At 41.4% G+C, this 14,743-nt stretch overlaps 1 protein-coding gene across 1 annotated transcript in view; it reads left to right on the top strand.

The window, feature by feature from the left end:
• The first annotated feature begins 565 nt into the window (after window positions 1-565).
• Window positions 566-14,743, top strand: part of CLIC4 (chloride intracellular channel 4) — a 62,534-nt gene continuing 48,356 nt past the window's right edge. Inside the window, exon 1 of the mRNA XM_048500283.1 lies at window positions 566-834. Within this exon, the coding sequence (XP_048356240.1) occupies window positions 760-834 (75 nt within the window). The 5' untranslated portion in view covers window positions 566-759. The remainder of the gene's footprint in view (window positions 835-14,743) is intronic.

Below are 14,743 nucleotides of genomic sequence, written 5' to 3'. Positions count from 1 at the left end.
TGCACGAAGTTCCTTAGAGGGAGCAGTAAAAGTATCAGAATACCTACAACTGCACAGAGTTGTGGGGGCGATTGATAAACTGTGATCTGGGCTCATAGAGCAATGATGCTTGGGTACGTACGGCTTGCCAAATCACGACTGGTGAATCAAAACTGCAACCAGGAAGAGCCAGCCATCTAGTTTGCAGGAGCACCCTTGTTCCTTTACCCCAGGCCTCCTTCTCTTCCTTCACGCCCTCTCTCCTTCCCGTCCAGCTCCACTTTCCCAGATGGAGCCTTTTCTTGCATCAGCCTCCCCGTCATCCCACCCAGGCGTGCCAGGCGCTGCAGCTGCCAAGAGAAAAACTCCTCTTGGCACCGCGGTTCGCCCAGCTCAAGACAAGCCACGCCCCCGTGTTCCAAACCACGCCTTCTTTTCCAAACCACCCCTCTCTATAATATGAATAGCCGGTGCTTTTTTTCTTTCTTTCATGGAGGGACGTATGCCAATGTGCCGCGCCGCCTACACGGGACTAACCCCGCCCCTTCGTATAAATAGCCGGCGTCCCTGGCTTTTGCCGCTCAGTCGCCGCTCCGCCTCTTTTGCCGGCGCTGAAGGAGGCGAGGGCAGGCGCGTGCACGAGGGGGCCGTGAAGGCGGGACGGGGGGGAGAAGGCGCGGGTGCGCGCGGCAGCCGGGCGGCCAAACGACTCTGTTGTCGGGGCGGCGGCTTTTCCCTTCAGCACCACCACCCAGCCGAGGAAAGGCGGCGGAGCCGAGCATGGCGCTCTCGATGCCGGTGAACGGTGTGAAAGAGGAGGGCGACAAGGAGCCACTCATCGAGCTCTTCGTCAAGGTAACAATCAAATGAACATAATAAAGTTTCCTCGGGCAAATCTTCTCTATAGGCGCCTCTGCGACCTGCCCGCCTGCCATTCCCATTCACGGAGTCCATCTCTTTCATCCTCAATGAGGGAGTCGACTTTGGACGTCCCCTCTGGCTGATACCCGGGAAATCCTTTTTCCCCGCCGGCGGCCCTCCCACTCTCCTAGTTAAGGAGTGTTCCCCTCCTCCTCTATTTCCTTTCTCCCACTACCATTCCTGCTTAGGTTCCCTAAATTACCATTTAGTTTGTTCTGCTTTGCAAATCAGGTTGCGGAGGAGGCGAGTTAGGAATGGTGCAAATGTTTTAAAAACATTTCTTTTCTCTCCCATCCCTTTTAGAAATTGCGCGTCTCCCTTCCCACGCGGCTGCAATAAAGTTAAAAAGTTAAACGCTCTTCCCTCCTACTCAGATGCTCCAAGAAAATTACGTTTCTGTCTTTGGGACCGTGTCTCTTCCCCCTTCCCCTCACAATCTATAAACTAATAAGTTAACCCCTTTTTTCAAAGAATTGCATTTCTATGCTTGAGGATCTCTCCTCCCAAGACACCTAAAACGGATGGCTCCCAATCCCTCATTTGCAGATTCTGTTTTGTGTTCTGTGAGGTTCTTTCTTTCTTGTGTTCTTTCTTTCCCCTAAATAAATAGGCTTTGGGCCAGACTGAAGCATTTTGTCTCACCTTTTGTAAAGGGGCTTTAAAAAGTTTTTGTTTTGTCATTGTACTTTATAAAGTAATACACGTAATGCAATAGCAACACAGTCGTAAAGCAGCTTCATCTAGAATGTCATGTATATTGTAATATCTGATTGCTTTTTGATGATGGAAGAAAGATGTACGTCATACAGTTTACCCTTTGGGTAAGAAAAAGAAATTACAGGGATCCTAGGGAGCATGTTTCATGACTAACATATTGAGGCTAGTCACAGTTCCTCAGAATTCTCCCAGCCCCACCTACCTCCCAAAGTGTCTCTTGGGGGAGGAAGGGAAGGAGTTTGTGTGCTGCTTTGAGACTCCTTACAGGAGAGAAAGGTGGGGTATAAACTCCTCTTCCTCTTGTTCAAGCCCTAATCTCTAACCAGTCCCCCAACTCGTTCTTTAACCAAATTTGGTTCCTTTTCTCCCATTCTTAATTGATCTTTAAATTTCCGAGTGTGGTCATCTTAGGGAGCATTGCCCTTGCCTAAGGGTATAACTGTACTGGCTCAGGCAGTTGCACATCTCCTGGAAATGTGTTGTTCTAAACTCAAAACAAGCACATTGTTATGTTTTCTCTGATACCTTCACTTTATGTTCCAGTTCACTATCTTTTATTACCAAAGGATGCTCCCTTAGAACTTGTCTGGTGAAACCTCTTAGCCCCTGGTAATGTATGGAACCTACTTCAGGTTCCGTTAGTACGTAGCCTTTTTCTTGAGAGGTAATTTACCATATTGAGAAGTTCTTGGGCCTGGTTTTAGGGGGATATCAGACTCTGGTATTTTATGATTACTTTGCCCTGTGATTGTGTTCTTTTTATGTTCTCTTCGTCACTTTGTACACTTTTTGTGGAATAGTGAAAACCGTTTGAATGAGGTCCTAGTATTCTTTTGCCTTTCCTTGCCCCATATCCCACCTCTGGATTCTGGGAGAAATCAGATAGGAAGCATTTAACCAGATGCTGCTAATGAGTACATGGTAAATCATGATTGGGTTGAAGACATGCAGGGTTTTTTTTGGAAATGTTGACAATGCAATTCTAGCCCACTTTGTTTGAACCTGCAGCATTGCTGGAGTTACTCCTTTGCATTCATTTGAACCCCAAGATGAGTTTGCTTCCAGCTTCTGGAATAATACAGGCTTCCTTTGGATAATGTCTCTCAGGCAGCTGCGGGTTTCCTTCTTCAATTGCTACACTTTTAATCCTTCTCTGTTTCTCTAGGCTTGGCAGAGATTAACTTCTCTTTCAGTGATGTTTGGGGAAGAATGGTGGATCTTCCTTCTTCCCATTCTTTTTATTGTCTCTGTAGCTCTTGCGGTTACATACATGGAGTTTGTTGGTAATGTTGGATGTGATTTTGGAAGGGTTTGGAAGATGGCTCTGCAAAAGTTTATTTTTCCTGAAAATAGCTACATACTTCACTTCTTGCAGAATGAAACAGAACATCATATGCCTCACAAAATGCCCTTTTTAGGAGTCATTTCTCACTGTGTTGCCTCTAGCACAGGCATTTTGTTGTATGTCTTAGGTCCTACCAAATGCTTTGGTGTTAACACCCATTCATGACCATCTTGCTTTGAAAAACAACTTCCCAAAAGAAAGTCTGATCCTAGTTCTCTAACATTAATGAAGTTAATATTTCTGTTGCATTCTTCTCTGGCTGTGTAACACCATCACATAACCCATTCCTCTGGCATTTCAGGGCGCAGTTGAGAGCAGAGACTTTGAGCTGGAACTAAGGGGTGGGGCTTTGAGGAGTCTCGATGAAGTAATGTTCTCTTGCTGTCATTACTTCATACAGACTATGAATAATCCATTACTCACATACTCTTGGAGATAGTGAGAAGAACACTGAATGGCGTTATTCCTTCCTCTTCTGTGGTTGATTTTACGGACTATAAGGACTCATTTGGGCATTCAAATGTCCAACATATCTTTGAAGTGTTCTCATATGATCTGTCTCATCTCTTGTACCCTTGCCCAGTGTGCCAGGATCTTTGCAGTATAGACATGATATACCAACGTAAGATATAATTCCTAGCCTCTGCCACTGTGGAGAAGTGGCAAGAATTTGGCCTTTTGTTTTGCTGTTGACGTTGTGTATGTATTTTGGAGTGACTTTTGAGTGACTGAACAGATTTTTTTAAAAATTGGGAGAAATTGATTCAGAGACAGCTTTGGATGGATAACTTTTGAGTAGAATATACAGTGTTTGTGATCTCAGCTTGTTCTTCCAACAAGCTGGCGATTGTCAGAATCTTGTGCCGTATGAGATGTGGAGTGGTGCTTTTGGAGAGTTTTCATGTTGAGTAATGGAAAGGAGATAGATACCTAAAAGTGCCCCACAGTGGCTAAGTCCGGGTTGAAAAACCTCCTTTAGTGAAGGCAACAACATTTCAGTTGTTTTTGCACTACTCAGTAAAGTTGTATTTTTGTTTATGGATGGAAAGGGGAGCTAGGATTGCAGTTCATGTGAAAAAATCAGTTCTGTGTAAGCTGAAAATCTGCCCTGAGCAATTACCTATCCATGCAATCTCTGCCAACACCTGTGGCTAACAGGCGGTAGTTATGTGGTTTGCAAACACAGGAGGCATTGGGAGCTAAGATGGGTGGACCCATTTGGGAATTAATGTGTTAAGAAGCCCTTAAAAAGCTGGTTTTAAAAAATATTTTGTTTGCCATGGGTGACAACTCTGGGGAAGAAAAACAGCTGGATGTTTCTAGTTTCTCATGCAGAGGGATGAAGCGTACTCATGTGAGGGAGGGGAGAGTGTTGAGAAAATATTTACACATGGGGTTGCTATAATTCATGGCCTTTTCCTCCTCTAAAGCATATTTGCCAAGCAAGCCCTAGATGTATAGATGAAATACAGCAACTCTTTGTAGCACTTATGCTGGTGGTCTGTGGTAATGAATAACTTGAGTCTTTGTGCCTTGACTCTGGTGGTCTGCCTGCAGTCCATGTTAACATACAATGCAAATATTTGCTGCCTCTATGCTGATAAAGCAGAATTGGCTCAATAGAGCTCATTCCCTAAGAGCTTCCTAGTAGGTTCACATGTATAATTAATAAAGGAGGATGGATTCCAGTCTGCAGCTGCAATATTTAAAACATCCAAGCGGAATGTAATGAATGTATGGCATTTGTAGCCTGGTTTGAGTAGATTTTGAAGCAAGGAAAGCCAAAAGACATATTGTCCTTAACGCGTACAGCTATTCTCCTGACCCACAACCCTATGAGATAGGTCACTGTTTTAGGAAGGCAACAGCAGGTCTTATTCATGTCTAGGGGCAACAGTGATCCTACATTGGCAATGCTCTGGTTATGTATGTGTAAACTGTGAATGCATTAAACAAATTCAGTTTTGCACATCTGCTTAGCATCTTGATAACTTAGGCTTTAAATTAATGTATGGATGGTGTTTAGATAAAGATACAGGTGTTAAAGGTAAAGGAGGGAGCAACAGCTGAGCCAAGCCACAATGCATAGGGCATTTGAATTGTAGATTTTTCCGGTTCTTCTCTTGGTGCAAGTAGCTGTCTTCTGAATTTGTTTGTTTGTTTGTTTGTTAGGTAGGTAGGTAGATAGATAGGTAGACCGCTCTACCCCCGAAGGGCTCAGGGCAGTGTAAAAATGAGACAAACAATACGATGTAAATAAGAAGAAACAAACTGAATAATCCAAATTAAAACAATAAATACAATAAAAACAGTAGCAGCAATAATATCTCTTGCATTAGGGAAGGATCCTTGCACAAGGGAACACTACCACCCATTAGGAATGAAGATTCACCCTACTGTTTTTCATTACCTTTATCTAAAATTGTAGGACCAGCTTAGAATGCCTTTTAATTTCTGAGCTGTCCCCAGAGGTAGTGAATATACTTATGACTGTTTCTCTGCTTCCATGAAATCTAGAAATGTGTTAAGAAACTTTTCTTATTCCCAGGAAGCTAGATTGCTAGAGGCTTCCTGATATATATCCTGTCTGTAATAGCTTCAGTTCAGTTGCTCCTTTTGCCTGAGTCTTTACAGAAGGAAATAGAATTGAGGATGCCGACTACTATATCCCACTATATCCATTAACATGGGTTTGTAATGTTGGCTGCTTTTGGCAACCGATTGCTTTCTGGTTTGAAAGCTTTTATGAACTGGAAGAGTCAGTTCCTTGCCACTGCCCCTAAAATTCTTGATACGAAGTGGATAACTTTTGTACACTGACTTTAAAGTCTCTGTTAACTGAAGGGTTAAAGGTGATACCCCCTGTATTCCTGATTGCACAACTGTCAGCAGCCATCTCCCTGGACTAGTAACAATCCCCCCTCCTCAGAGCTGGCACTGACAAATATGAGGCATTTATCTCTCTGGGTGGTAGAAATAGCCCTGAATCAAGTAGAAACTCCAGGCCTGAGGAGTGCAGTGAAACTGTAAGTCTGGAATGCGAAAACTGAAATCTGTTCACAGACGGCTTCCCACATTCTGGAAACTGGCTTGGTACCAAGCCAATGTTTGTGGCACTTAGAAACACTGTGGTAGTGAAGTTTGACTCATCTCTGCAAACAGTACAATGTATGTATGTGTTTAGAGATACTTTGAGAAAAACTAGCTTTTAACGCAGGCCATGATAAATAACTCCAGGAGCCAGCCCTAAAATTTAAAAGCCAGACTCAATGTTCAAGGGTCAGTTTTTTTAAAGATTGTATTGTCACTATTGAGTGGTATAAGGTTGACATGTAAACAAAGAACTTAATGTATATACATGTCATACAACAAAACATATTCTAATGTGAAATGATAAATAATGTACGTCTGCTGAGGATCATTGAGACATAGTATAATAAAATCATTTCTGAAAATGTTATAGTCTATCTCAGAAAAAGATGTTGGTAGGGTTGTATATTCCTCCACTGTGTCGGACCTTCTTTGTTGTAGAATGCTTCACCCTAGTGCCTACTTAGCTCTGCTTTCCCCCATCCATTTGAAAGTAAAAATATGTTTTGGCATTCAGTCTAATTATACAAAGTACCATGTTCAATAATGCACAAAATAATGGTTTTGACAAAGGCAACATGTAAAAATGAATGATAATTCTCATATTCATTTGGAATTATATTCCAATTCGGGATTATATTCCAATGCATACAGTTTTCTCATCAGCTACACCATAACTGACCATACTAACATCTTTTTCTGAGTATAGGTGCCACAACCTGAAGCTGACTAGGTTCATATGGGAGTAGGTATTAAGGTATTCTGGGTCTAAGTTAAGTTGGGTTTTAAAGATCAGCATCAAGAATTGAACCTGGAAGGAAACTGGGTGCCAGTTCAGATGGGGCAAGATGAGTCTTATGATTCCTCCCCCCCCCCAACCCCCTCCATTCTGGTTTCAGTCTGGCTTCTGGCTGCAGCAGTTTGTACCAAGTGTGGCCTCTAGAGTATCTTCAAGGGCAGTTCCATGTGGGGTGTTCTGCAATATCATCAGGATGTTTCTAGGGAATGCACCACTGTGTCCAGGAAAAACCACATCTGGTGGAAGATGCTCCCCAGGCGCTGCTGCCATCGGCTTTTTCCAGCAGGAGGTCCTGGAAATGTCTACATGCTCTGGTGCTTGGGATTTGTGAAGGCCTGCTTTAAAAGTGGTACAAGATCACAAGAAACCCCCAGGCAGAAGAACCGTGCAGCTCTCCCTGATAACATCCTCCATGTACTCAGCTGAGTGCTTGCTATTCACTCATGTTGGATTGTATTCACTCATGTTGGATTGCATGAGGAAAGCGGCTCTATTCCAGAGACGGTGTTGGAGGCTTTCTAGTCAAATGTCTCCTGCAAGTGGGCCAATCTGGATCAGTGGGCAGTCTTAATCGGGGTGGGGGGGGATATTCTTAGTCCCAGTTACCTCAATCAACTTCTGTTGATTTTCACTTTTCATACCTAACGTTGACTATTTTAACAGCAAGCCGAATTTAGACTTGAGTTTCCTAAATTCAGAATGTGTAGGAACTGGTACAACGCAATAGAACCTATTTTGAATTATAGCCTCCTCTCGAACTGTGACATAATAACAAAACATTTAGCAAGGAATGTTAACCGAGTATACAGGCATGCCTCAGAGCCATGAAATAAAAACAAAAACAGGGCAGGAAAAAAAGCCGTGCCTGTTTGTTTCTAGTGCTGCTGTCAGGAGGTAATCTTGTTGGAGGTTTGGCTTGCCTTCAAAATAATCCCATTAGGCATCGTCCTTGTGTGAGGTGCTGCTGTCTCACTAAAGGATAATCCAGTGACAGCATCTTCGCCTGAATCTGAAATACAGCTGGACTGTTGCATTTTCAGAAGGTTTTTTTTTCCAGATCCTGGGGCATAAGCAATGATATTTAAATGTAGCCCTGGCGGGTGAGTTTTAGCCCAGCCTTAAAGTGTGGAAACTAAGGCCTGAAGTGCTTATTGCATAAATTGTTGTTTTGTTGACTCAGACTAAGTGCTTAGAGGTATTCCAGGTCTGGGCAATCCCAACATTTTATATTTTCTGCCAGTCTCAAGAATGCCCGCCCTTACTTAGTGATTTTTATTTAACAAAATGCCAGCAGGCTAAATGCTAAAAGAGATGACTGTATGAGCCTGGACTTCTTGCGCAGCTCCAACAAGCTGCATTGCCACTTGTTGCAAATAGAGGTCCTTTGGAAGAGAACTGTTGTGTGCAACCTCTCCCTAAAATGAAAAGTGAGGATGCCTTTTGAACTTCCTCTGGCAAACTGTTCCATAACAGTAGTCCAGTTCTCCAGAGTGCCTTGGAACAGGCAGAGGAGGAGTTTTTCGAGATGGGTGCAGGGCAAGAGAAATGACATGGGGAGTGAGTATAAGCTGCAAGTTGCTGGGTTCATGACTGAGTGGTACTCTTCTGCCAGCCAAGTAGGTATATTGGATGGTGTGATTCACTCACAGAAGCAAGTAGTACTTAGGAGAGGAAGTAAGTGTCATCAATTAAGCTGCATGAGTTCATGCCAGGAGAGATGGTCCTTCAGATGTGTGGGTCCTGCGTTATGAAAGGTTAAGAACTAACAGCTTAAATTGAAGTAACTGGGTATTCATATTTTCAAAATAGCTAGTTTCAAATGAAAGATGGGCAGTTGCCTTTTGTTCTAGTTGATACTCCAATCAGAGTGCACAAAATTGGGTTAAATTAAATCAGATGTTTAAATTTAAATAGGATTTTTAAAATTTAAATCAGATTTTTTATTTAAATTGGGTTTTTTTATGAAATACTTTTTTGAGGAAAATCTATTTGAAGATAGTTTTCTATTTAAGATGCATTGTAGTCCAAAAATTATTCATCATGAAATAACAATTAGTTTTTAATTATGTAGCATGAGAATATATATTCATGCAATATTTAAGTCTTTGGTAAATGAATCCATCCACAATGTCATGGTCTTCCAGAGGTTTCTGTAAATTTGTTTTGAGCAGTTTTTCTGTCTGTGTCTACATACATTTGTAACCCGCTCAGGGCCTTCCAGAAGATACAGTCACAGATGCTTGGTTTTGCAGTTCTCAAAAAACTGCATTTGTGACTGCAGAGACAGCATGCTTCACATCAAAAATGCTATAAAATAAACATACAGAGTTGAGAAAAAAGACCTTAGCCCAACTATTTCTTTGCAAATCCATGTACACAGAATTAACCCCTTACCTCTTAAATGTTCAGTTTATAATGCACAAGGAGCTCAGTAGGTGGAGGGAGGGACACACAGTACAAATGAAAGTAAAACCTTTTGAGCAGAATACTCCACAAGTCTGGAATCTTTTATAGCCTGAGGTTTATCATATTATTCTCACAGAGGAAAAACCTATAATGGCAGCAGGACATAAAGGAGACCCAGTTTGGGAATATTTTAATGAAGTTCCTCTAGCTGTGAGTGAGGCAGGCATGCAGGCGAAATGCAAATACTGCCAAAAAGAAATGTGTGGCCTTGTGGCCTAAACGAAACAACATCATGAGAAGCACTTTGATGAAGATAGCAAGAGGAAGACATTTGAAGAGGCATCATCTTCAGGTTGGTAAAAGTTTTGATTTCATCGTATTTCTTAAAGACTGCCTTGAGGAAGTGTCATATTTGAGCAAAATATATATTTGTTATTATTACTGCATGTTACTGTCATTTTGATACAGAGATAAGGAGCTGAAACAAGCAAGTATTCCTTTGTGGGGCTGTACTGAGTGGCAGTGAATGCAATGAATAATACTAAATAAGCAGAAATGGTATCAGAAATAAAATTATAGCACTGCCTTTTTTGTTTAGGGAAATCCATCATTAACCTAAAGGATTCTGGAAACTATCCACCTTCAAGATCACCATCCTATTGTTCTACAGTTTCAGAGTTATCTGTCCAGGATAGTGTTTCAGACACATCAAATATATCACATATCCACTGTATATCACCTAAAATAAAGAAAAAAATCCAACTATCCAGGAACCATTAGTTAGGATAAAATCCAGCAGGTTAGAAAAAGAGGTAATTGATGAAAAAATTGCCCAGTTTGTATATGCGACAAGCTGTTCTTTACTGTCTGATTGAAAACCCATACTTCATTAATACAGTTCAGTCACTGAGATCAGGATAGCCTACTCAGCAGAGCAGATGTTGCAGGGATAGTGCTGAATAAAGTATATGACAGAGAAATGAAGCCTTATGTAACAGGTCTAGAGGGTACCTAAGTCTTGGTGAGTGGAGTAATATCCACAATGATCCTGTTGTATGTGCTTGTGTAACAGAAGAAAAGAATGCCTTTCTTTCAAAAACAATTGATACATCAGGAAATGCACATACAGCAGAATACTTACAAGAAGTAGCAACGGAAGCTATAATAAAATATGAACAAAAATTTGAATGTCTAGTATGCAGTTTAATCAAACAATGCTGCAAATGTATCCAAGATGAGAAGAAATTTAGAAGAGCATGAAAAGAATACATATGGTTGCAAGCTCATTTGCTACACCTCCTAACCAAAGACTTCAGAGACTGAGAAATAAAGACGAATGTTGTTGAAATTTCTAAATACTTCTATAACAATCATTTTGCATCAGTTGCATTGAAAGGAATGGGTGGAACCAAGCTAATGGTCCCACAAAACCATAGATGGAACTGGCCTATTCTGATGACTGTTTGTGAGCAAAATTGAGAGAAAATAGTTGGCACTGTTATGGCCAAAATCTTCAACATTGGGCTCAACGTTTCTTGTGAATTCAGGGGAAACTCTCCCAGGTGGTTCAGTTCTTTGCAGAATTTTCAGTCTTCTGCACAGCACAGGGGAACACTTAGAGCAGTGGTGGCGAACCTTTGGCACTCCAGATATTATGGACTACAATTCCCATTAGCCCTTGCCAGCATGGCCACCATGGGGCTAGATGGACCACTAGTCTGATCCAACCGGGCTGCAGTCATGTTCTTATGGTATTTTGTGATATTTGGTAGTCCATAACATCTGGAGTGCCAAAGGTTCGCCACCACGGACTTAGAGTGACCATTGATTGGACTTAAGAGAAATGTTGAAGCTATGCAAGTCCTGAAACCCGTTTCTGAAGCTTTAAACAAAACACAGAAAAATACTTGTTTTATTGCTGATCCTGTTGAAATTTGGAAGGAGCTGAGTGAACATTTCAAAACAGACTTGCACAATGGACAAGTCTCCAGCATATTTTCTTGCAAATATTGTCAATATCTGGTGCCAGGGTCAAATCATAAGTGCTGAAGAAGAGGAGTTAGATATACTGTATCTTGGAATCATTCATCCATGATGCCAACTATACTAAACTTCAGAGTTAAAGGGGAACCATTCAAGAAATATGTTTGCTGATGATGTCTTTAAAAAAGTCACATCAGAGAACTGGTGAAGGCCACTTATTAACCATTTGGATTTAGAGGCTGTTGAAGTAACGATTTCACTTTTATCAGCAGTAGCTTCTGTTGGCGTGGAAGGAATATTTTCTTCCTCTGGACTCATCCATTCCAAATTGAGAAATCAATTGGGAACCAGTAAAGCAGGAAAACTTGTTTTTCTTTTCCAGATTACGAACAAACAAGAAGATGAAGATGAGTGAGATACAAAAGACATCATCGAGTATACCTTTTGCCAAGTTACACCACAGATTTCATTGATTGGTGTCCATATTACCGGTATCTACCAAGATTTGCAATGGCTTTCTAAGGTCTCAGGAAAGGTCTTTCACATCACTTGAACCTTTCAACATGATGCCAAGGACTTTCTGCATGCAGAACAGATGTTCCGCTGCTGATCTGTGACCCCTAATCTTAATCTTTAGAATAAGAAAACAAAAACGGCAGTCACGCTCATGCTTAAGAGGTAGAGAAGCTAGCCATCACCACGGGTTCTTTAAATAACAGTAGAAAAGTTTGGCTCACAATTTAAATCCAGCAATTGTCAATGCAAAGCACTTCAGAAAGAACTTCTCCAAACATCTTAACAATATTGATTTGAATCCCCTGGAATTGTTCTGCTTGTGGAAAAGATTTCTGTCCATGATATGCAGCTTCCCCCCTTTTTGTAGTTCAGAATGTCCCCCAAAATATTCCTGGGGAAAGGTGGACCCTTCTGCCCCTGCTTCTGGAGCAGCATGCGGGATCTACAGTCAGAGGTAGAAACTAGTGAAAACTATTAGTTTTATCCCGCATGGCCTCCAAGGATGTCAGGGTGCCTTACATTGTCCACGTGTGTGAGAATATGTGTCACCACACATGTGTCACCAAGTGAATTTGTGGCTGATTGGGAGTTTGAATCTGGGTCGTTCTGGCACTAGAATGTCTGTATAACCACTATACTTCATTGTGTAAGTTCTGCAAAAACAGTAAAAAGTGTGTGGAAGGTATTAAAAAGGCATGATACTAGAAGGACTTTAACATTGTCTGATTACACAACCTTCAACTGCGGGATCCTTAGCAATTCCACAAATTTTACAAAAAGGTGAAGCCACTCAATAGTTTGGGTTTTACTAATTAGTTTTGATAGGTCAGGGTTAGGTAAGCTTTCTCAGTGGATATGAGAGAGGTAGCACAAGACCTGGTTGGAAATCTGTTCAGCAGTTTTTATGTGAGTGGCGAAAGTGGAGCACTTATGCATATTCATTGGCTCCGCTTCAAAGGTGAATAAAAAGTCCTTGGCTCCAGGTAATCTTTCAGTGGGGAAGTCAAGGGGACAATGTTAGTATGTTAAAATCAGAGCTGAGAAGTGGCTCAAGATCAGTGGACTTAGTAATTTCTGGAGGACAGCCAGGCTTTTAAGGCTACCCTTGGAAGTTTCTTCACCTTTGACATCCATCCCTGAGGTGGTTAGAGAGGAAAAGCTCATTGAACTTTCTTTCCTGCCAACATCTTTGTTGGTCATAGTTAGGCCTAATCATTGTCTGAAACCTTTTGTTCAACCAATAACAATGAGATTTGCAAGTCTCATGTTTCACTTATATTTACTATTAAGTCACTGTTTCATGGCTTACTTGTAGACTCCTTCCAGTTAGCCTTCGTGTCCTCTGTTCTGTTTCTGACATGACCCCATGGCTTAGCAAAGCACTTAACTAGAAAAATTCAAATACTGGATTTGGTGTAAACTGTGCCAATTCAAGTTTTAGAAAGAATGTTCCTTTGCAAAAATGTACGGCTGTTCTACACTTTGATTCTCAAGGGGGAAAAAAGAACCTTGACTTTTTCCCTTGTCCCCACAGTATAAACATACCAAGACTCTTCCACGCTTGGCTGTTGGGAGGCTGCTTCATGTATTGCATAATAGTACCATTAAGTAGGGAAAAAACGTGTGCCAAATTTGTATTTTGTTGTTGCTGTAGTTGTCATCTTGCTTCAGCTTCTGCATGCTTGACCTAATGACTGAGCCAGGGAGGGCTAGGATCCAGACTTAATTTTCTGTTAACAGAAGAGAAAGTAAAATTTCCACCAATTTCCCCCTTATTCTGATTTGTCCCTCATGCTGTTCTTGAGAGTCCTCCATCCTTCAGGAGCAGTATTTTGGAGTGTTTGGTGACTGTGGTGGAAGGTAAAGAGGCAGGAAAATTTTGTTTCCTTCCATTAGGAGACTTGGTGTGGATCCACCCTGGTACTTTATCATTCATTAAATTACAGGGAGTATTTCCCTGAAAACCAAATGACATACAAATTCATCAGTAGACGTGGCCTTGGTGAGCTTTTACTACAATAGACTAGGCCACAGTTGCATTTCTGCAGAAACCGTTGGGCGTGCTAGAACATCAAAACTTGTGTTGCTCTGTCATTGGCAGGTTGCTTGTTTCAGTTGTTTGGTATGGCTTCTGTAGTAGCCTAGAGCCATATTTGCATGCTTTTTTTTTTATTAAGCTAATTTTTTTTGCAATAAATGTCTAGGGTTCCCTTTAGAAGTCACAGTTTTCAGGTCTGGATCTGTTTAATTTGAACTTGTAGTAGCATTTCAGGGTGTTTCAAACAGCTTGGAAAGCTGAGAGGGAGCACTTTGCTCTCTGTAGATCCTGCTTTAGTGTTCCTATTTATAGTGGTGCAGCTTTGTTAGTACACCTGATGACTCTGTCACATGCAATTTGTTTGTGCCATGCTTTGAAAATGGAGAGAACATCATAGAAAGAGATTGTGTTTACCTCTATTCATAATGGTCTTGTGCAGATATACCAATATAACTGTTCACGAACATGACTTAAAATAAGGGTAACGTGCATTTGAAGGAGCATATATGTGTTGCTTGCACAATGTCCCAAGTTCTACCTCTCTCATGTGTCGTTAAAGACATTCTCTGGCTAGAAGCTTGGATAGCTGCTGCCAGTCAGAGTCGGTAATGCTGAGTTTGATAGACTGAGTTTGATAATGCTGAGTTTAGTTTGGGTAATAAGGCAGCTGCAGCAACAACCAGTTCAGTGCTGAGGGCACATGTTGGAAATTTGTATTGAGCCATAGGACTCCAGTGAACTTTGCATAATAAAGGTGTTTATTTTTGGCTTTTACAGTGGTGGTGTGTCTCTGTTCATATTCCACTTTCCTGCCAAAACATGTGACCTCCTGAAGCAGATCAGTGGTAAAACATATGCCAAAACTATTGGAGAACCAAACAGAATCAAGCTAAAATAGATTAAATGACAACTTAGGGCTAAAATGCCAGTAGGGTAGTATCTGTTTAAT

The sequence above is a fragment of the Sphaerodactylus townsendi genome, linkage group LG06 (assembly GCF_021028975.2).
Source record: "Sphaerodactylus townsendi isolate TG3544 linkage group LG06, MPM_Stown_v2.3, whole genome shotgun sequence".
Taxonomy (NCBI): domain Eukaryota; kingdom Metazoa; phylum Chordata; class Lepidosauria; order Squamata; family Sphaerodactylidae; genus Sphaerodactylus; species Sphaerodactylus townsendi.
This window is presented reverse-complemented; position numbering and strand designations above follow the sequence as displayed.